We start from the raw sequence: 23,109 nt of genomic DNA, 5'->3' as shown, positions 1-23,109 counted from the left end.
TAGCTTTCTCAGGGCTATGTTTTAATTGGAAAGCTTTTTGTGGGTTTACAAACAATGGCAGGTCTATGGACAATGTGTTTTATGCTTTTTGCTAGCTAGAAAAGTCAGTAATCTTTTTTTTGTTTGTTTGTTTTTTGTGGAAATCAAAGACCTGCTGTAGCAACAGGATTTGTACAGAATTACCATATAGGCCAGAAAAAAGTGTATCTGGAGATGCATGAATTTATCCTTGTTCTGGTGATCTATCTATCCAGTGTTCACTTCTGTTTATTTACTGCAGGATTGATTGGTTTGTTTCCCATCTGCTTTTAAATGTTGCTCCACAGGCAGCAAACCTACCTGACTTCTAACAGCCTCAGGGATTTTTTAAATGAACAAAATTGATTTTTTTTCTTTTTATATACCTCTGATGCCATCTAAACCAGGTGGTCCTTGATCACCTGGAAGTCCGGGAGGGGCACTACTGGGAGATCTTCCCATAGGTCCAGCAGGTCCAACAGGCCCTCTTATACCTAAGGGATCACATTAAAATAAACATAAGCAAAAACAGTAAGTGTGTTTTTCTTAAAGATAAGTTACTAACCAAAAGAATGATGACATAGTGTCATGGACAGAGGATAATGTATGCTCTCACTTGTCTACTGAATGTACCAGTGATTGGGAAGACAATATATATGTGAAAATATTTATCTTCTCAAAACTTTCTATTAAATCTACTTAAACTAAAGAATGCATCATTATACATCAACACATTGCCACAAATAAACTCTTGAGTTCTAGCAATCAAAGAAACGGTAAAAATTTAAGGCAATAGAGGTCTAGAAAATTATTTAGCCTGAGGCAGGATAAGTAGCCACAGACTATTCCTAAGAAAAGTGAGTTCAGTCATTTCCTAAAAACCTTAGTGAACAAGATGAACTTTATAGCCTTAAATGTATTTTTTTGACGTGTAATCTGGATTTTTGCAAATTAAGACATTTGCAAAATGTCTTACATGTGACAGGCAAGAAAAGTTATCGGTTACCATCCTCTGCGTAACATTTCTGAATACTGGAAGGCATTTAGCATGTGTTGCACTCTGCTGCCTTCTCTTTTCTAAAGAAAACAAATCTAGTTTCTTTCGGCTTGTTCCAACTCCACCCATCCATTTACTCTCTAGTGAGTTCTCCCTAAACCGTCACAGCTGGACACACAGTATGCCATGGGAGGTCTTGACCATCTAATCTCAAGCAATGTTAGTACATCTTGGAATAAAACTTTTTTTTCTCAACCACATCATTCAGTTCACAAACGAGTAGCTGATTGAATTGAGAAAACTGTTCATCTTAAAATAATTCACTTCACCAGAGTTCATCTCAGCTAGATTTTTTTTTTTCCCTGTTATGTGATTCTGTAGCAAGGTTTGATAGAGTAAAACTAATGTTGTTTCTAATCACAGAATTGCTGGGGCTGGAATAGGCTTCTGGAAACTTTCTAGTCCAACTCCCTCCTTAGAGCAGGGTCAGCTAGAACAGCTTGCACAGACTGCATCCAACTGGGTTTTGAATATGTCTCTCACAATTTTTTCCTATTTCTGTGCAATTCCTACATCACCAAGGCTCTTGAATAATCTTAGCAGACTTGTGATATAGTTCCATCTTGCATTTACATTGGAATAGTTGATTTACTGTATTTCTGCGATTACCAGCTTCACTGTACTCTTTCTTTAGGTACTTTTTTCCCAAGAGGCAACTCCACCTAGCAGTTCCCTGAGTGTCCAAGTCATTTTCTATTCCCATTCTTTCTTCTCCGGTAACATAAATGTTTGCAATAGGAATGATGTCAGTGAACGAATCTCCTGTGCATATATTCATGTTGATACTAACCTGGGGAAGAGCCTTTATGAACTTTACTTCAGTTCTGCAGAGCATCACCGAGGAAAAAACCCTTTCTTACCTGGGAATCCTGGAAATCCCCTTTCTCCAGGGGCGCCTGGAATGGAAATACCGGGCCATCCAGGTTCACCTCTGTCACCTTTCGGTCCAAGTTCTCCTGAGTATCCTGGGCGCCCTGTTTCACTTTGACCTATAAAGGAAAAAAATTATGTACATAATGTCTAGAGTGAGTACAAATACAGATTTGCAGGATAGAAATGCCAGCTGTAGATGTTCCTCCTTACAAGGGTTGCCTAGCACTGTTTTCTTTTGGATTTCTCTTGGGAGCTGGATACAGTTTTGTTGAGTACAGCCCTTAGTCATCTCTTTTGAAGAAAGTTATCTCTGCTTTAAGGCTGTTCTTCAGGGTTTATTTTATACAGTGTCATTATTACCTATAATTTGAAATGTAACCTGATTGCAGGGTCCTAAATTTACTTTTCTATCAGTACAAATTTGTAACTTCTTGATAGATGGTGAGCACTCTGTTTTTTAAATACTGCTTCAAAAGCACCTTTTGAAAGCTGCAAATAGATCAGCGTAAGTGAAAAGCTGGTTCCTCTGAAGTTTGCACTACAAATCCCATTGACTTTAATGGGGCTGTAAAAAACAAACAAACAAACAAACAAAAAAAAACACCTCCTGCACCGAACATTTTCATTGTATAAATAGCCTTGAAATGTTCCAGCAAAACTATATGAGTAATGGAAGTTTTAAAGGTTTCTTCACAAATAACTACAGGTTTGTCATTAGGCACACTTTAGATTCTGTTTGAAAGGTTAGTTTGAGCCTTAATGATCTCTTCTGGGCAAGGCAAATATCAAAATAATATGCATTATTCCTTGTGCATTTAGTCATTCAAGAATGTATTTTCTGTTCCTCAAGGCAGTTTCTATTCTTTACCTGGAGCTCCTGCAGAACCTTTTTGACCTTTTAGTCCATCCAAGCCATCCAGTCCAGGCAGTCCAGGAAGACCTAAGAGGTATTGCAGGCATGAATGAGTGCCAAAATAATTCTTTAAAGTTGCAATTAAAAATTATGCATTTTTTGTTGAGAATGCACTGTGGATCAAGGCAGGACATTTGCTGAGTTTGATTCCTATTGGTAACTGAAGAGGTCACGTTGCACCTGGGTGCTGCCATCTTGAAAAGGAAAACCTGAAAATGGCAATGATAATACAGTTTTGTTTCAAAGTAACCAGAAAATGCACACTTTAAACCTTTAGGTACTTCTACATTGCAGCTAGCAGCAGGAAGCTCACTGTGGGCTGATTTACTCTATGCTGAACCTCGTGGTTGTGGCTGGAGTACTACTGCTGCCTGTGATTACCTAGTCCAACATTAGTCATCTCATCACTGCATAGCCCTGTAATAACCTACAGACTAGAATGAAGATCTACATAAAATTACTGGAAAAACAGAACTTCGTTACATTTTCTTTACATGAAGATAAATGTAAATGCAATTTAATCTAGCTGCACTAGAAAGAAGCAAATTTTTCACCTGTCTTCTTATTTTTCCTGGTCCTGCAGATTTCATGAAGGAAACCATGCTGTTTTGCATCATACTGCTACAAAAATTCTTCAGCTCAACAGCAGAAAGTCTTTGAAAATACAGAATTAGACATCTGTAAGGTTGATCTTGACATGTTATAGCATATAGCAGCTTTGTTGCTAACAATGTTCACTTAGATGACCAGATCATAAACTACTGTTTGTGCTAGTTGAAAATAATTTTTGCTTTATCATCTGAGCTTTTTTTAATTTTTTTTTTCAATTTTCAAAAATCTACCTCCGTTTTTCCTTATCTTTTAGAACTAATCTGAGATTATTTTTTTTTTGCAGTAGTTATTTGCCTGGTTTATTACAAATATTCCAGAACTGAGTCAAAAAGTCCGATTAAAAATCCTCTCTCAGCCTGATTATGATGGTTTTGTTTCTTGAGAAATAAATGAATTATGTTATGGTGCTCCTGTCCAGGCAAAACCAGAATTCAGCATTCAGCTACAATTTAAAACTGGAGCAATCACAAATTACAAAATGCAGGGTGAAATCAATTGTATTTTTATGGTTTCTATCTTAAAAGTGCTGAATGCTGCAATCTTTTTTAGTGTTTTCTCATACTTTGCTTTTTGTATAAAAATGGGAAGGCAAGATGGGGGCTCTATCAGTTGGATGTTTGCCAGGGAAATGAGAATGCAATATTTGGATCTGTTACTCATGCTAAGGCTGCACCTGGTGATAGGACCAGATTTGACAAAACTGATGGGTCACTTGGCAACAGGTTACAAAGATTTCAGACAGAGGAATAGAGTTGTGGCATTGTGACATTTCTCCTGCCAGAGTGGGACAGACTAGAGCGGATAGTGATCTGCAAGAAATGGAACAACACTGACAATGCTTGCTCTTGTTCTTTTTCTACCTTTGCTGCTTATCTCTAATTTCCTTCTTCTGCCAGTTCCTCTCCCTATGATGTAGGTTTCCCAGTATTTTTCTCCACAGTTCAGAATTATTTCTCTTTTTCCCTGTCTAGCCATTTCCTAGAATAGAAGATGTAGGTTCTCTGTTTCAGTTCCTGTGCTCGATCCCAGCATGTCCTGCAGCATCAAAGTCTGCTGTTTACCCAGAGCATAAATCATAGACGAATTTATTGCTGTACTGTGCACATATGAATGGAAATATTTTTCTCATTTGTTTCTAAACCGGTCAAATTTGGCAGGGACGAACTGCCATAGGAACACTAACAGGAATGCCCTTCATCAAATGGTTCGCCAGCCAAATTTAAACATCCTTAGTTCAAAGATGGGGTCTCCTGAGAAAGGACAAATAAAAGTTCACTAAGGTTCTTTAATAAATAATAAATATAAATCTTGGAGCTTTATTCTCAGAAAAAGTGCCAAATTATTTTTGTTAAAATATAACAAAGGAATTGCATCCAAATCAGCCAAAAAACAACAACAACAAACTAAACAAACAAACAAAAACAGCCAACAGCAAACACTGGTCTGGGAAAATTTAAATCCAAAAGGTTGCTTGAAAACCCATAACACATTGATAATATACTCTGTAATACCCTTTTATAGCATGGGATACTACTAACCCAACCTGTAGTATCTTCTGTGCCCTTAATTCACTGCTCTTAAGTTTCTTAAGTTTCAGTCCTGCTTTCTGTAGCCAGCTTGTCTTGAAAATATTCCCATTTTCAAATTTATGTGAGAGCTGCATGCCAATCCACGGAACTTAACAGTGGTATTTTAAAATGATTATGAAATACTAACAACATTTGGCATCCTGTCCACCATTTAAAACTTTTTTGATCTTTAGCTTATTCAGTCAAGATTGATGGCTTGGTTTACTTGCTTTCCAGGGAATTTCTGACACCTTTGCCAACAATCCATTATAATATCAGCACTTGTATTTCTAGATTTTTGGATTGCTCTAGTCCCATACTTCTAGGTACAGCTGAATTGGCTGACCTACGTATGAACCACTATTCTGCATTTTACAGCCCAATTCAGCTTTTACTCACACAAGTAATTATGCCGATGTTCTTAATATTACTTGCTTCATGAGGGATTACTCACACAAGTAAGACTTGCCAGACTGAGCCCTTAACTAGTAAAACTGTCTCTGTAACAAAGAAAATGTGATTATGCTTCGGTTAAAAGCCCTTTAACTACATTTTTTAATCTAAAAGTTCTTCAGAAACGAGACATTTAATGTAAATGAGAAGCAATTAGACTAACAAGGCTGTGTCCTTAACAAGGAACAGCCAATTAACCATTTCACATCTAATGGTAGCTACGTTATTTATTAAAAACAGCATATGATATATTCTCCAGTAGAACTGGAATACTAATTCCATTCAGTTTTCATTACTGAGTATAATTTCAAGGTTGTTAACCTTCTTTTAAACTTGGCTGGTAATATATAGGATCCTAAGGCAGGCAAGCCACTTGGTCTCTAATGAATTTCTATTTGGAACAGAACTTTTCCCTCTGCAGCACATGTGTTAATTTGTTATGTTTCCTTCGCGGGACTTGGGATAACTTCTGTGTAATAGAGAAGTGTCTGACCACTCATGGCAAGATGGAACGAGTCCATCTTTTTACTAAGAAGTTTTCAGCAGACAAATTTTTCTCTCTCAATTTAGACATCCTTGTCATTGCAGATTTCTGCCTTTGTTACAGAAAATACTGTTTGCAACAATGAAATGTTCTCTTGCAAATTATGCACCAGCAAGCAGTCTGTCACAACAGTTTAAAGCAACACCCTTTACTTTCTGCAAGTAATCTGAAACTTCCATTTTTCATTTAAATTTTCAGTATTTTTTAAGAAACCTTCTCAATTTATCCTTAGTCTGAATTTGAAGTGAATCTGTTGTCCTCCCTAGCCATTTTTCATGGTCACATTTATTACTTTACTATGGTATCTGTATATCCATCATTAATATTCTTCTTTGCCCAGGATCTGGTTATGAAGCTCATTATTGCAGAGAGGGCATACAAATTTCGTAGTTGATTATCTTTCTTTATAAAACATTATTGTAACTTATGATTTCAATATTAACTTTTACTATAATCAGAATGACATACTGGCTTCCAACAACTATACAGATGAGCTGCTGTTCAATCCAAATGTGACAATTGTTATGAAAACTATAATTTAGGATTTTGGTGAAATATTCCTACATAAAATCCACCATATATATATTTATTTATTTATTTTTAGAAAATCAAAAGAAAACAAGTTATCTTATAATCACAGTTTGTTGTGGATGAAACTGTCCACAGCATTCTGTTGTTTTTGTAGAGGAACAGTGGCACTCCATGGTGAAAAGGTAGAACACAGTGTAATTGAAGTTGAAGTGAAACATCTGAATTAATGCAAACTCCTTCTCCTTTCCTTAACTTCTGCTCTCAGTTACATTAGGAGAGCCAGAATCTGTTTCTTTCTTCTTCTTGACTCATTTTGGATCATAGTCCAATTTTGTGAGGTAGCATTTGTTATTTTTTATATGGTATTAATATATGGTGATGTCACATTACCAGTAGAACTACACCATATGCTGTTTACCTTTCCTGCCCTGCGATCCAGCTAATCCTTGCAATCCTGGAGGTCCCGAAAGTCCTTGTTTCCCTTTTTCTCCAGGTTCTCCTGGCAATCCTGGAGGACCTGGAGCTCCTGAGAATGGAGGAAAAAAAATCCTTGACTATGCACATCCATTGAACAGTTATTTATTTATTTTTTTTTCCCTATACAATTTAGCACACTATATTATTCAGAGGTACCTGGAAGCATATGGGACTGCCTGAAGAACTGATATATCTGCTGTCAAACTCTGAGCTAGCTTTACTGCCACTGTCTACAAATACTGAAATAGCTTTCAGTACAAGCCTTATACAACCTCTCCTTTCTATAGCCTTCTCAACAGAGGTGCCTCCTCAGCTGTGTTTTCCTGATGCCTACCCCTTTTGAGCTATTAGATCACACTAATTTTAAAACTTTGACGTTACCTGGAAATCCGGGTATTCCTGGGTATCCAGACTCGCCCTTGGATCCTAGTCTTCCAGGTTGTCCTTGGATACCTGCTGAACCCTTCTCTCCAGGTAACCCACAGAATCCTTTAAAAATATATATAAAATATAAAAGTTCAGTAAGATTTTTCTGTAAGTGTTTGTTTTTGTTTTGTTTTGTTTTCAAATACTGCAGGCCCTTGCATCTATTTATTAGCAATGAATTACAGTGATATCTCTGATGATATCTGAAAGAGCAGAAATGGCTAGCAAGAGATAGACAAGACAGGTATTCTGGGAGGTCTTGGGGTGTTCTCCAGTGCTGTACTAGACAATACCAGTCTCTATCTCTTACGTTTGTGCTAGCCATATTGCACACTGTGATGCCACTCCAATCCCAGGGCTTCTAACTGTGCAAAATACAACTCAATGCCTACAGAAAATAGAGCTCCCTCTCCACTAACAAAGCTTACAGAAAATTCCTTAGGTCCATTTTTTTCTTTAATCAGACGGAATTACCTGTTAATCCTGGGTCTCCAGGAGGCCCTTTTTGACCACGTATACCAAGCAGAAGAGTTGGGTCACCTCTCTTGCCTGTTAAGGTACAGTGACTTTCATTTGATACAAGTATTATTTTCATCCATGAATACAAAGCTGGACAGTTTTTTAATATCTGATAATTTAGTCATAGATATAACAACTATAAAAGGGAATGAGAGAACACAAAAATACTTTGGCACATGGCAATTAGCAGACAGCTCATCTTATCATGAAGTACTAACTCAGCTCGTATTTAATATGATTCCAGTCAATATTCATGTAAATTTCCCACTAAGGAGAAAAAAAGGGGGAGGAAAATTTTCCAATACTGACAGCATATACTGAATATGAAAGATATTGCATAAATTCCCTATGATACTTTATTAAACACAAAGAGCTCCTTACATAGGTTTGTTAGAATTTGCACAATCAGTACAGCATGAGTCCATTTACTCAGTAAAGACCTTTTAGGGACTAGCTGGGGACTTTAAGCCAGCACAGAAACTTCTGTTTGCCCTGAAAGTCCTTTTTATTAGAGATTCGATAATTGCAAGTGATTTTGTCTTATATTCTCTGTACAGACCTTTGTTCTTTGCTTTTTTTTTTTTTTTTGGGGGGGTGGGGGGTGGGGAATATATTCCCTGGCTGAGAAGGTGTTGAATATTTGAAGAAATGGAAACTGTAGCTGAGAAAAAGCACCATTCTGTATTTTGTTGAAATATTAAAAAAAATCTAAGTATTATAAATTTGTCAGAGTAATCTCTACCTACACAAAAAATACAGATACAAAACTTCACCTTGTAAGCAGAATAACTTTGCTTACACGGGTACAACCTTTGCCTGATTTTTGTTACTTTCAGATGTTACAGGAATTAACAATCATAGCCTAAATTGTTGGAAAATAAGTGATGTAAAAGTAACAATAAATCCTGCTGTACTATTTTAAAAACTACCTATCTGCATAATACCATAAATAATTGTATTTTCTCTCATTTTGTTTAACTGGTTTTACAGATATGTAAGTTTGTACTTGTTTTTTTTTTTTTTTTTTGGAGTTTTGAAACTCCATGAAATCTGATAGTTTTATCTTCTAAATTAATAAAAATTTTGTTATAAATGTATTAAAATGCAAATTTTGCCTTCATGTCAGACTTGTTTGTAATGCTATTCATGTTTGAATTATGTTCACTTCTGTCCTGTTTTCTAATGTCTAGTGAGTACTCTCCATATATGAAAGCATATATAACATAACACTATGGCTCTTTACAAAAGCATGTTTATATGAACCTTTAGATCCTTTTGGGCCAGTCAATCCTGGGTTTCCAGGCATTCCTGGTAAGCCGACATCACCCTGATAAACAGCAAAAATATATATATATTGATTTATGATATTCATAATAGGAATGATCTGTAAGAACATTTGGTTCTCATATGCTAGTAAACAGACCAGAAATCAATACAAAAAGCAAAACTGTATCTTTAGCTCAACAGAAAAGCATTTTGTCTTTGCTGCATCAAACACTGACCATTAATACTTCCAAGAAACTCTAGATTAGAATTGCTAATAATTTTGAATGTGTTTATGCTAACACTTGGCTTGAACATCTTGAATTCCTCACAGATGGCTTGAGTTATTTGAATTAAAAGGTACCACAACAGCATACCAAATATTACTGAGTTTTACCCCCAATTTTACTATAAATATTAATGAGAAATATGTTGTGATGTTACAGTAAAAATGTAAAGATTTCTCTATTTTTCTTTTAAATAATGACCTATGATCAGCAAAGAAGATTCTTTCTTCAAAGAAATATAACACAGAACAAGCTAAGCAAAGATATGTCCCTGCACCAAAAATGAACTGTGATTTGTTTCATGTAATCTCATTGCCTATCTACCTAATGCAGAAGCTAGTGAAGAATGTAACCTCATACCCATATGGGACATGTGTTTTTGTATATTCATTCTGGAGCTATATGGCTTCTCTGGTTTCTGTTTGGTGCAAGCTGTCTGTATGGGCACAGGTCTTTTTTTTTTTTTTTTCCTTGTCTGTTGGTTTGGCAGCTCCTCATAGCATGATATGAAGAAGAAGCCATATTAACTTCAGTCTTGTGCTGTTCTAATTAGTGAAGTATAGCCTGAACTTCCACCAAGTGGCAGCATAACAAAATCACAACATGCTGCTGGGAGAGAGGCCCTTTGTTGACCCTGACTATAGCTTCTGCCAAAATGTAATTGAAGCATCGACAGTCTCCTCTCAGGAGGAGCATCTATTGGGTAAGTACAATACAGGCATCCATCGTATTTCTTGGAGTTGGTAAAGATGTAACTGTAATTTCTGTGGCACTGTTACTTTCAATTTACCTGGTCACCTGGTTGTCCTTGGAATCCTGTCATTCCTTTGAAGCCCTTTGGTCCTGGGAAACCCCGTAATCCTGGAAACCCCATCAGTCCAGTGTCACCATGGTCACCTGGCAGTCCTGGGACACCATTCTTCCCTGGAAATCCTGGGGCACCTCTGAAACCTATATTGCCTTTTTCACCTGAAGGTAATTGCAGAACAAGATAATGACCAATATGGTCAAACAATTATTTGACCCTTATCTTGAATATGGCTATGCTTTCACACTTCATGTATTGCCTTAGTAATTGCTCAAAGAAACTAGTTTGCTACCTTAAGAATCTATAAACACAATAAGGTAGCTGGATATTACTGCAGCTATCAATCCAAACACACCATTTATTATGAAATCAGATGAATGTGTGTGTGCACAGCTTTATTTTATGAACGTACCTCTTTCACCTCTAAATCCATTCTCACCAGGAAAGCCTGGCTCTCCCTTTTGTCCTTTCTCAAGCCGAATGTTAATGGAGCCACTGTCTCCTGGAGGTCCTCTTTCACCTTTGAACCAAACATATGGAATGTAAGTAAATCCTTATAAATGACACATCCTGAAAATTAATTTTTACTGAGGACTTCTCTACCAGAGGAAGCCTTGAAATACTAATACAGATACCAGTTGTTTGAGAAGACTCACTGCTAGCAAAATTCATTTTCTTTTGCTTGCTTTTTAGTTAATTCAGGAGTAACTCAGCTGATATTAAATCAGAATTACTTCCTGGTTGTCTGGAATAAGGAAGTTAGCAATTTTACTTTCCAGTCTACACTGTATTGTCCGTGACTGAATACACCTTGGAAATGGTTATTCTCTTTTCCATACTAATGTTCATAAATATGACTTCTTGTATGTTTTAGATAGATTGAACACAGACAATATGACAGAAAACTTTAAAAATCTGGTTTCTCATATGTACAGGACAAAATTCAGGGTTTGTTTGAATGAGTGATTCTTATGTGTGTTTTGATTTACAGTAGTAAATGTATCCACTGATCTCTATGCCATTAATTTTTCTTTCGTTTTCGTTATGCATTCATAAAGGACAAGAGCTGGATTTAGTATCTCTGAAAACAAGTGAATATACACTTATACCAAGCAGAAAATGTAAATCTATACCAAACATAGTCTTAACAAAACTAATCATAGAAATAAATAAAAGTACAGAGTGAAGCAGATTTTTACAAACCTTTCATTCCAATATCCCCACATTCTCCACTAGGCCCAGATGGACCCATTTTTCCTTCTTCACCTTTAACACCAGAGATTCCCATTGGGCCTTGTGTTCCTGGGAGTCCTAGGAATCCTTGGGGTCCTTGGATCCCTTTGCTTCCTGATAATATTAAATGCTTTATTGACACACTCAGTCTGCTATGCTGTTGCTGTCAAATTCTAAAGAAGAGTATAAAGCAAAAGGTAGGAGGCTTACAAGGACTCGTAAGGAAATCATCATAGCTAGAGAGCCAATACTTGAAGCATGGCTTCATGCCAAGGTCAAACTTGTCTTGAAATCTAGATTGCCTTGAAGCAAACATCTCCTCCTCCTGTACTACGCCCTCTCCCCCATAAATTAACGCTATTCTTATTACTAAAGCAGCTAACTCTCAAGATAATTGATGCTGCAGGTTGGAAGTTTTATGTTTTTTCCCTTTCTTTTAATTTTCAGTAACATTTAGCCTTAGTTTAAATCTAAGCAAACCCTGTAATCTACACCCAGCTAACTAGGTTACTCCAGCCTTAGTGCACCTCAACTTTTGGACCAGCCATTTTCCTGTGAATGGTAAAGGACATATGATCTAAAATGAATGTAAATGCCCACTTCCAATGTTATTTTCATATCTAAGTGCTTTTTTAAGTTTTGTGGCACAATTTCTCACATTTTCAGAAGTACTAGACATAATGTGAATCCATTTCTTCACTTACTCATCAGCATACATTCTAGATACAGAATACAATTACAGACTGCATCAGTAAAGGAAATAGCCTGCAGGTAATAAAAAGTATCTTGCTCTTATAACAACAAACTATTACAAATAGTTAGTAAATAATACACTGAAAAGTGTCAGTGTTGTAAAACAACCAGTGCACCAGCATGCATCAAGGTGTATCAACCTCTTTCCATCCCTTTGCTTTTATTGTAAGAGAAAGAACAAAGGATTCTATTGTTCCTGATTCTGCCTTGCTGCAGGATCTTATTCTAGAAGCTGGAAAGGGAGGAGAGTGCAAAGTATTTCCTAGCTTTAAAAACTAAAAATAGCTCCCTGTACAAGAGATGCTACAGACGAGATGTTTTGCGGGATGTTTAACATACCTGTTTGTCCTGGGAAGCCAGGTGGTCCGTTATTACCTGGAAGTCCTGGAAGTCCTCGGGAGCCTGGAGGACCTGGGGGGCCCCGTGAGCCAGGAGAGCCCTTGAGACCTTTGATTCCAGGTGGCCCAGCTAGGCCCCTATCTCCCTTCTGACCCTTAAAGCCTGGTAAGCCTGAAAAGAACAGTTTTTATTCTATGTATATAAACATTGGAAAAGGATTCAGCAATTGTATCTAAAAAGTAGAAAGTGATAAATATCATCAAACATAGCAAAATTACTTGGAAACTTTGCCACCACGTTAAGTCCTGCCTCTGTCTAGATTTTCCTTTGGAATATTTTGTTTTCTTATATTTCTTTAGTCGGAGATGTATCAGTAGAAGTTCCCTGTGAAAAATCCCAACTTTTCATTGCTAAGTACTTTTAATATACATGTCTACTAACTCTTCTGAAGTAGCATTTCAGCTTAAGAATAAGGAAGATAAAATTATCACAGCAATGCCAGGAATTCAATTAAGTTACACAGGACAACAGAGTACAAGCTAATTAACTCTTCTCTTTATTACTTTACAGTAAACACATTATGATTTGGTCCGTTAAGGATCAGTATTTATGGGAAGGGATGGAGAGTTGGAAGAAATCTGAGTTGAACATATTATACATTCCCCAAGTTATAGGAAATGTACAAAATACACCTCTACTAATGAGCAACCCCCATGGAAGTATTTGTCATACTAGCCACAAAAACCACATGGTTAAATCTGCTAGAAAAGACATGCAAAGCTTAGACCTGTGAGGGATGCTATGTACCTTGAGGGCCTGGCAGGCCTATGACACCTCTGAGTCCTGGTGGCCCTGGTAATCCCATGTCACACAGTGGACCAGGGAAGCCTGGACAGCCTGGTGCTCCTATATTGCCTTCTGGGCCTCTAAAACCTTTAGCACCTGGAAATCCTGGAGTACCGGGCTGCCCTGGAAACAAACAAACAAACAAACAAAAAAAAACATTGTAAAATCTTCCCCTTAAACTTCTCACTATCATTCAGAATTCCTAACTCCAATTTTGAAATTATATGTTCAGTAATTGGAATATCTCACTTATCCTACAACTTTTACATACTTTGTGAAAACTGATCTTTTTTGCAATTTAGAATTGGCTGTTGTGGAGAGCTTCCTTCTTTAAAGAACAATTATTCAGCTCTAACCTATAGGTGAGGAGGGCTTATATTGTACAATATAATATTGTTCAGGATTATATTGCATAATTCTGGGCAAAGAATTTCACCTCTCTTTCCCTGCATGTTCTCCCACCTTTAGCCTGTCTTTCTAGATTTGAGTAAGCAATTTGAGGCAGGGACTATCTTTGTGTCTGTAGACCAAAGTAAGAGACCCTAAGCACAGATGGCCTGTAAGCAGAAAGTAACAGCAGTAACAATAGGAAGCTACGCTGTTACTGCACAGACTGGGGAAAGGCATCTTCCTCCTCCTGCAGTTCAGATCTCCTCAGTGGCTGATCAACCTTAACTGTGACAATGTGAATGTAAAAATATCCAATACCCTACATAGTCACCATTATGCAGACAGGATGCAGACAAGAGTAGGTTTAAATGTTATCACCAGTAACCTCACTCAGACTTTCTCCTTTGACTATGTAGAAATGCTTCATAAAATTTTTTGTACCTTGAAGCCCAGGAATGCCTGGATCACCCCTTGCTCCTTGTGCACCAGGTGGTCCTGGCAGTCCCCTATTGCCTGGGATTCCTGGAGGACCATATGTAGTATCACCTGGAACACCTTTCTGACCATCTGGGCCAGGTGGACCTGGAGCACCATTTTTACCATTAATGGTGGATCCTCTTTCACCTTCCTCACCAGGATCACCAGCTTTGCCTCGGAAGCCTGTTGGTATGATATCAAAAGTTTTTTTTTTTTTTTCAAAAACTGTGGAATATTAAAATGCAAATTTAACTAGAATTACATTATCAGTTCGCAAAGAAAAATATTATACAGAAAATTTCAGACTTTTCATTTACAGCTAATAATACGTGAAGAAAGAAGAAGATAATTATTCCTGTGGGAAGTGACTGTGATTTTTTCTAGGGCAGCATCTATCTTGTGTGTTGTCATTTTTGTTCAATTCCTTTATTAAAATTATACTAGTTACTCTCAGTTTTCTGTGAAAATTTATAACACCAAATTTATTTCCTCCCTATACAATGAACTTCAGGTCACTGCAGTACCTGCTAGAAGAAACGACAGACGCTGGTAAAGATTGTTCTTCTATTAGGTTTGGTTGAAATATAATTCTATTCCACCACAGTAGCTACTTTACCCTGTATATATGCATTACAGCTTGACCAGCATGTCCCCTGGACTGAGAAAAGCAAATTCACCTTCTGGCCCAGGGATTCCAGCTCCTGGTCTGCCTCGCTGGCCTTTTTGCCCATCAAAGCCATTTGGTCCAGGACGACCAGGCAGTCCTTTTAAACCCTTTGGTCCTGGAAACAGAAAGAAAAGAAGTCAAAACCCAACAGAGCTCTAAAATTTGTGACCTAAGGAAACAACATTTCATCTTTATTCCCTGCAGATTCATGTACTCTGAAGACAAGTAAATTCATACACTTCTATCATTTTAGACAAGATCCAACACCCAAGTCACAACCAAATCTATGGCTGCTGTTTTTTCTAAATGGAGTTGTACCCTTATCCATAAACAGCAGACTGCAAATCACCAGAGTAAATTAGGAAAAAAACATCTGTAACATTTTAATGTTAGAGGATAGCAACCTAGTTATTGACAAATTACTGGTAATTTGTCAGATATTAGTAACCTAGTAATTTGTAAATTTACAAATTTGCAAAATTAGTAACCTAGTAATTTGACAAAATTACAGTTGTCAAATCACATTCTTCTGTGCTATCTGCTTCTGGAATCATGCAGTTGAACTCAATACACTAATCTCTGTTCTCTCATGTCTGTATGGAATTTAGCTACCACTCACAATACTGATATCGAGGAGCTGTGTAATACCACATTGAAGGGACAACTTGAAAATCCATTTGTTCTGATCATGATTTTCTGTGGTATTTCACATGTTTCAGAGGTGATCAAAGCAATATCTGGACCGTTTCTGAATGAGTTCTTTGAATTTAAGTTAAGTTGAACAAGGGAAGTAGTAAGTATTGAGATTTTAGGGCTCACTTGCAACTTGCCATGTACAATATTATCTTAGAAATTACAGACTTGCCATATCTTTTGCCAGGCACACCCTTTTTTCCTCCTTATCATACCATCATGTAGCCATTTCTATGGAGGCAATCTGCACACATTTTGATCACGCAAATTGCAGCTGTCTAGCTCTTGGTTCTAAAAGATTATTAAATTCCTGTGCATTTGCTGTTTTACATTTTGAGACATCTATCTGTTGAAAAAACAGAATGCTTAGTGTACCTTTTTAGTATAGCTTCTTTTTTAATTAGCAATTAAAACTCTGTTTTGAATAAAAACAAAAATTCCCTCATTTGTAAACATACCTTGAACACCTTTAAAACCTGGGGGACCTGGGTTTCCAGGGGATGGTGATACAATACAGACAGTCTCACCTGAAGCAAGAGGGACAAAGAAATAGGTCTATTTGATTTTAGAATAAATAGTCTGAACATTTACTATAATATTTCTGTGGAAATAACCAGCCAGATATGTAAAGAGAAAGGTCTGTTTACGTCTATAGTTATTTCCACATTATTTAAGGTTTGATGAGAATCTTAAAATGTATTTCTCTTGCCACTTATTTTATACAGAATTTTGGTAATGGCTCAAGTTGATGTAATACAGTTGCATTCTATAAAGACAAAGACTTTTTGTGTCTGTGTTGGCAGAAATTTGTCTTTACAATAGAGTCTGTTAAAAAAAAAAAAAAAGAAATGGTATTTTCTCAGTTCTATGCACGTTTCTGATTTATACGTATTGACTATCAGTGAAAATATCTTTCTTTGGTAGGGAATTTTTGTAAACAAACAAACAAAAAGACCATGCCTTAAGTATTAGTTGTCTTTTCCTGCTCCTTCAGCAAAAAAGCATTGCCCTGCAAATCCTTATACACAGGAGTAGTCTTCACTCCAGCAATTAATTCCTCTGGTAGTGTGCAAGTAACACAATGCAGGTTCAAGGCCCCTTGAGATTCATATAGTCACCAGTGTGCGCTGCTAAATGCTGACAGTTTTGTACCTTTCAGTAGCCATGCTTCATGGGACCACTGAGCTTGCCAAAACTGATTTTTACTATAAATGAATAACACTGTATAGAATACATATGAAGCTGTAATGGGTGCTATCAAACATGTTTTTTCATTGCTTGGCTTTTAAAGTAAATATTCAAAATTACCTTTCTGACCCTTTAGACCAGGTGGCCCAACGCTACCAGTATCACCAAAGTCTCCAGGGCTACCTCTGCCTCCAGGAGGGCCAGGAATCCCCAAACCTGGCAATCCTATTGGTCCTTTTACTCCAGGGAGTCCTGGGACTCCAGGGATTCCTTTATCACCTGGCACTGGTATTCCAGAATCACCCTAAAAGTAATAAACTGTTAATAAGAAATAGCATGACCTGATTCCTTTCCTCTCTTTGATTATCAAAAGCCACATTAGAAAATTAACTGGAGAAACTCTGGTCTTCATGTAACTATATGGGTGACGTTATTAGTTTTAAATATTCAAAGGCAATAGGAACAGAGGGCAGATTTTGTTTCTTCCTGATCCCATAATATTGACACAGTATATGCAGAAGTTGTCTAGAAATAACAAAATAAACAGTAGTATTTCCAAGAAAATCTTTTTTTTCAATGGATACTATGATTTTTGATCTAGGCTAACAGAAAATGTTGAAACTGATTAATCTGCTACAAATTTGGAATACGATGACAGTTTTCATTAAGAGCTAGCCTTTCTTAAGACACTGTACTAACTGATATAAAAAAAAAAATAAAAATCTTGAGAAAGTCAAACGTACCTCAGCTCCTTTCTCCCCAGGCAATCCTAAATCCCCATCTCTGCCATCATTACCTCTTTGGCCTGGAAATCCTGGAACCCCAGTAGAACCTCTTTCACCTTTTATTCCTTAAAACAATTGAAAAGGTATAATATTTACAGCATGTTTTCTTATTTATTTTCTGCTTAAATAAACACAGGGTAATCATTCATCATATCTGGATCTGTATGGCAATTTTCAGTTCTTGAATTCTGGTTTCCTAAATGAGGTAATTTAGGCTTAGGAAGGCAGTACGTAGTTGGACACCTCATGGAACAACTTGGTCTCTGTAAAAGATGTGTTTACAGGCATTGGAAGAACGTGGCTTCTGTTCGTGTTATATACAGAGTGAAAACATTGTGCTATTGAAATCAGTCAGAGTTTGATCCTTAATTTCAGTGAAATCAGTATGCACAAATATTCCTAAAAGGTTTTAATTGTTTTATTTTTTTCTTTCTTTTCCCTCCAGATTTCTCTTGGACTGATATTTATTAAAATGTAATTTTTGCATAAAGGACAATAGTACTATTCTAACCCAAAAATTCATTTTGCTGTGTCAAGAAATTCTTTATAAATAAACAGCAAATGTTTTGCCCTTCTCCAATGCCTGTAAATAAACACAGGCATCCAAAGCTAAACTAACTTTTCACAAACAATAAGACAGACTTTTTTTTGTTTCAATAATTAATGTAGCATTTGTAACTTAGCTTTCCCATCAGATTACTGTAATTTGTTGTGCTCTTTCTCTTTTGGTTTTGCAAATTATAACCATAACTGTGGAGAGTTTTTGATCTATTTAGTTACAAGAATTTCAGTTGTGCAACTGGTGGCCTATTGTTTCTTTTCAATGCCTGCTCAAAAGCAATTTTTCAGAAAGAGGAGTAGGAATTCAAACGGCCACTGAGATTGTGAGTTTTTCCCAAGAATTTTGGTTGTTTAAGTGGAAATAACAGCTGGGATACTGACATATGACACTTCAGGAGGTGCCTTTTTATATGATAATATTTCTTCATACTTTCACAGTGATTGTATTCTGCTTAGTCTTTGCTACACAGACCTCTGTAAAACTCTGATTATCCGTCGAATGATACAAAGTCATTTGTTAGCATTAATATCAATCTGTTACAACTAGTTTATGGCTCAACTATTAAGTAAAAAGCACAAAAAATTGTGTTGACCTTGTGTTGAGCAAAAAGAAAATGAGAGATCGTATCAAGCAAGAAAATGAGAGATCGTATCAAGCAAGCAGTCTTGGTTATATGTGACCTCTAGGTTTCAGTAACTTGCTAAATTAATGACTTAAAGAGCAGATGAATGTGTCTGTCTCACACTATATAAGGCACTGTGTAGGAAACAAAAAGGATAAAGGATAAAAAATGTATTTACCTTTTATTCTAACTCTTCCTAGGTCACCCTTTTCTCCTTTTTCACCATGTTGTCCAGCAGAACCAGGTGTCCCCTTACCATTGACAACACCAGCACCACCACCAAAAAAAAAAAAAAAAAAAAAAGTCATTTAATCTCCAGAAAAGAAGCAGTACGGGAATTAATTGAGGGGAAAATTAGTTGTCTCTTGCTCTTGCATTGTTTCCCAAACCAGACTAATTAAGGTAACAAGCCAACAAAGCAAAAAACTCACTGTTTTATCTCTTTTGATATCTATAAAGAGTTGTGGGAATGGCACCTGACATTTTCAGTCTGACTGCCACCAAATGCAAACAGATGCAACTGTGTGAAACCAAGTAATGCCGGAAGAATTGGGTCCATGGCCTCATTCAGCTGTGACTGAAAATGCAAGAATATTAAGATGCAAACAATTAACAATTCATAAACTTCCCACTGCAGATTTTGACCCATGATTCACCAAGGCTACAGAAGAAGGAAATCTCTCTGGAGTGTTGTGACTGCTGGATGAGGCTGCCCTCCTGCTACGGAACATGGCAGTTGGTTAAGTGCTGCTTTTTTGCTAAGTGAAAGCCCACAACACTGCCAGTATAAAATATCATCTGCATTTAGTTTAGTACTTGGTGTTGTCAGAATAGTCTATTACTTGCCAGGTTTAGAGAATGGAAAAAATGCTTTTCTTCACTCTTATGCTGATTTGTGCCCTCAGCTCTCCAAACAGTCTGGATTGCGTATCACCTTGCTGTGAGAGTCCAGTTGTGCAACAGGATATGTGGGTAAATACATTTTACCTTGTTTAGTTCACACAAGTAAAAGGCCACTGAGGTTGTAAAAATGGGTTATTATTTAGCCATTCCTCTAAACGTATGAAAAAGAGTTCTGCCATCTAAAAAACCCAAACAACTCCCTCCCCCTTGCCCTCCCACCAACCCCCCCCAAAAAAAAGCAGTTGCACACAAGGAACTATTAAAAAAAAAATCTCTACTTGGCATCACTTTGCTATGCAGCATCTTAGATGGACATTTTTAAAAACGTATGTTTTTTCATGAAAAACTGCATGTCAGATTTGTTAACACTAGAATGGAAAAATGAACATTATATGCTGATGTCAAATGATTTAGTACACAAAATCTTTACCACCTAAAAGTTACTTCAGTTTCTTTTCTTGAGGAACTTGAAATGAAATTATTATATTGCTAGGAAGCTATTCAAGCAAATTAAAAGTCTTTGTATTCATAGTAAGTTTTCCTTCTAAGGATTATTAAATGAAGGGCAAAATCTTGATTCCACTTCCAGCTTCATTGCTAATACATGTGTTATAAAGGCATTGCCTATAGCAGCTGATCCATATGAAGAACAAACTTTGACTGAGTAGTGACTAAAATTGGGAGATTATAAAGTAATACAGAACAGTAAAAGGATAAACTAAACTAAAACTGTAGCACTGCCTTTTAGGCTCTTTGGGAGTGAAGACTGTATTTTGTTCAGACCACCTCATCAAATAAATTAAGCATTTCAATTAAATTGATAAAAAAAAAAAAAGGAAAAAGAAAAAGAGAAAAAAAAAGAATAAAGAAAATGACTTGAAATGCCAGAATAAAATCTAAGGTTTGTACACATGCATAACAGAGAGACATAGTTGTTGACTTAAAATACATCTCGATTGGAAGACACCATGCAATTCTTTGTCTCGATAACATTTTGTTGGAAACACTTTCATTTGAACTCACTGAAAAATCATCTCCTGTGGAGGAATTTGTGCATTGCTTTCAAGAAAAAAATAGGTATTTGAAAACAAAAGTAAAAACAAGTCAAAAACAAAACAGGATTAACAAACACAATCTTTCCTAAACCTCCTGACGACCCCATCTACACAGCACAGGATTCTGTCCCCCAGCATAAAACTCTTCCCACTGCCACAATCTGACAAAAGCTAGTAAGTGCATCCTCCCACAAGACTGTAATAAGCAAAAGTAGATAAAACTTTTACATGATTTTCCAAGTCAGTTCCTCCACCACTCATCTTAAACGCCTCCTCTGTGCATGACCAGTTGATGTTACTTATTTACTGAAGCTCATACGAACTACTCACAGGGAGCCCTGGTGATCCCATTGCACCAGATAAGCCTGGATCACCCTTTTCTCCGTGTCTTCCAGGGTAACCCATTTGTCCTTTCTTTCCTTGAGTACCCGGAGGTCCTTGTACACCACGGGGACCAGGAGGACCAGCACTACATGAGCAGAGTCCTTGGTTTCCTATGTAAATGTATTAAAATTACATTGAAACAGTTGAACAATACATAAAAAATACTTCCCTTTTTCTTTTCTGTATGTATAGTGCACAAACTATTTTATCTCATTATGGCCTTCAAAGGAGTGAAACGTATCAGTACTTTTTCACAGTGCTGAGTAAGTGTTGTATGATATGACTGCTGATTTAGAAGCTGCTGCAATGTGAACAGACATTTAACTATACATTTTGATGGTCCTGATCCTACAAGCTACCATAAACTTCTGCTTGCAAATATAGGCCTGAGGTGCTGATCTGACAAAGGTCACATATTCAAATTATTGCTAGCCAGGCATACATACCTACCTTTTTCTCCTTTTTCACCTTTTCTTCCTGGAAGGCCTATCTGACCTTTTGCTCCAGGTTCCCCAGGGATCCCTCTGTCAGTACAAATTACACCTTTGAAAAAACAAATTGTACAGCTACTATAAATCAGGTTGACTTTTTCCAAAGCTTAGGTCATGTGTTCTCCTCTCTCTTACCTTGTTATTCTCGTGTGAAAAAATCTAGAGATCTTAAGAAATGCTTTACACGTTGTTGCTTACAGATCATACTACAAGAGTCAGTCTGGCTAGAGTTGATGTTGACACAAGTGTTTTTTCATTGCTACTATTTCTTCATTTTTCTGCTGCAGAATTTTACAGCTCGTTTCTTTTATAAAGGATGCTGATTTGGGTTTCCTCCCCAGTGTACTATGTTTTTAACTTCAGGTGATATGTATTTAAGGACTTTTTTCACATATGTTATTTTGTGGGTTTAAACTTGCCAGAAAAAAATGAAAATCTTGGTATCTTGGTGATTGACAGTGAATGGGAAACACATGTTTTCTATATCACATATAAAATTTGATATATCTGTCAAAAGGCAATTCTCACTTTGTTTGTAGAACCAACAAAAGCAATGGGTTTGCTAACCTAACCTTAACCCTAACCTTAATATGTAGAATGATATTTTCATGGAATAAATTGCTGTTGCACATACTAGGTAGTCCAGGTAACCCTTGCCTTCCTGGCTGTCCCGGTAGTCCTGGTGGTCCAGGATATCCAGGTCTTCCTGGAAGTGGTTCACCTGTTCCTGGCAAACCAGGATCACCATGAAAACCTTGAGGTCCTGGTGCCCCACTTAGTCCTGGCAGGCCAGGCAGACCTGTAAAGAAAGTAATGATATAGGGCCCAAACAACTTCACAGTAAGGATTAATACCAGGTGTCAAGAACAAAACTACAGACCATTCAGAACTGCCATGCAGAAGAGCTTCTGTATAATAAGGACTTAAATCTAAGTCTTCAGATATTTCAGGATTCCCAGGAAAAAAGTGCTTTCTGCTTTGTACATACAAGTGCCCCTTCTCCTCCCCATTATCTCCTTTCCAGACATCCCAATTAATGTAGTTGTTTCTTATACAGAGCAAAGTCAGCCACATCACTCCTCTTAGTATCTTTTTGTGATGGGGAACAAAATTTTGAGCACAACACTCCAGATACAGGCATACCATAGATTTACAGTGCATAGCAGCATTCTGCTTTGTTTTTTGTTCCTTTTCTAGTAATTCCTAAGGTTTATTTGGAATATTTTAGTTCCTTTTTGGCTACTAGCAAGTGCTGAGTTAGTATTTTTAGTGAACTGTTTGCAGAGCCCTAATCCTTACTGTTGGTGACTTACATGAAACAAGAAAAAATAATTTTATTTTGGCTGTCTTATCTCCTACTGGTATATAGTTC

General features: G+C 36.9%; 1 protein-coding gene across 1 annotated transcript in view; it reads right to left on the bottom strand.

Annotated features, from left to right (window-relative positions):
* The window catches only part of COL4A4 (collagen type IV alpha 4 chain), a gene marked incomplete at both ends in the record, with an annotated part of 64,450 nt that overhangs the window by 11,342 nt on the left and 29,999 nt on the right, over positions 1-23,109 (bottom strand). The window contains 21 exons of the mRNA XM_084292227.1: positions 405-512; positions 1,936-2,064; positions 2,817-2,888; positions 6,988-7,095; positions 7,428-7,535; positions 7,947-8,021; positions 9,255-9,318; positions 10,332-10,510; positions 10,762-10,869; positions 11,553-11,696; positions 12,675-12,845; positions 13,482-13,643; positions 14,352-14,570; positions 15,065-15,169; positions 16,206-16,274; positions 17,056-17,239; positions 17,679-17,785; positions 19,083-19,155; positions 21,193-21,356; positions 21,697-21,789; positions 22,372-22,536. Coding sequence (XP_084148353.1) covers positions 405-512; positions 1,936-2,064; positions 2,817-2,888; positions 6,988-7,095; positions 7,428-7,535; positions 7,947-8,021; positions 9,255-9,318; positions 10,332-10,510; positions 10,762-10,869; positions 11,553-11,696; positions 12,675-12,845; positions 13,482-13,643; positions 14,352-14,570; positions 15,065-15,169; positions 16,206-16,274; positions 17,056-17,239; positions 17,679-17,785; positions 19,083-19,155; positions 21,193-21,356; positions 21,697-21,789; positions 22,372-22,536 — 2,607 coding nt within the window. The remainder of the gene's footprint in view (positions 1-404; positions 513-1,935; positions 2,065-2,816; positions 2,889-6,987; positions 7,096-7,427; positions 7,536-7,946; positions 8,022-9,254; positions 9,319-10,331; positions 10,511-10,761; positions 10,870-11,552; positions 11,697-12,674; positions 12,846-13,481; positions 13,644-14,351; positions 14,571-15,064; positions 15,170-16,205; positions 16,275-17,055; positions 17,240-17,678; positions 17,786-19,082; positions 19,156-21,192; positions 21,357-21,696; positions 21,790-22,371; positions 22,537-23,109) is intronic.

The sequence above is a fragment of the Netta rufina genome, assembly GCF_964035555.1.
Source record: "Netta rufina genome assembly, chromosome: 9".
Classification (NCBI taxonomy): Eukaryota; Metazoa; Chordata; class Aves; order Anseriformes; family Anatidae; genus Netta; species Netta rufina.
Note: the sequence above shows the minus strand (reverse complement) of the source record. Positions and strands in the feature narration are given on the sequence as shown.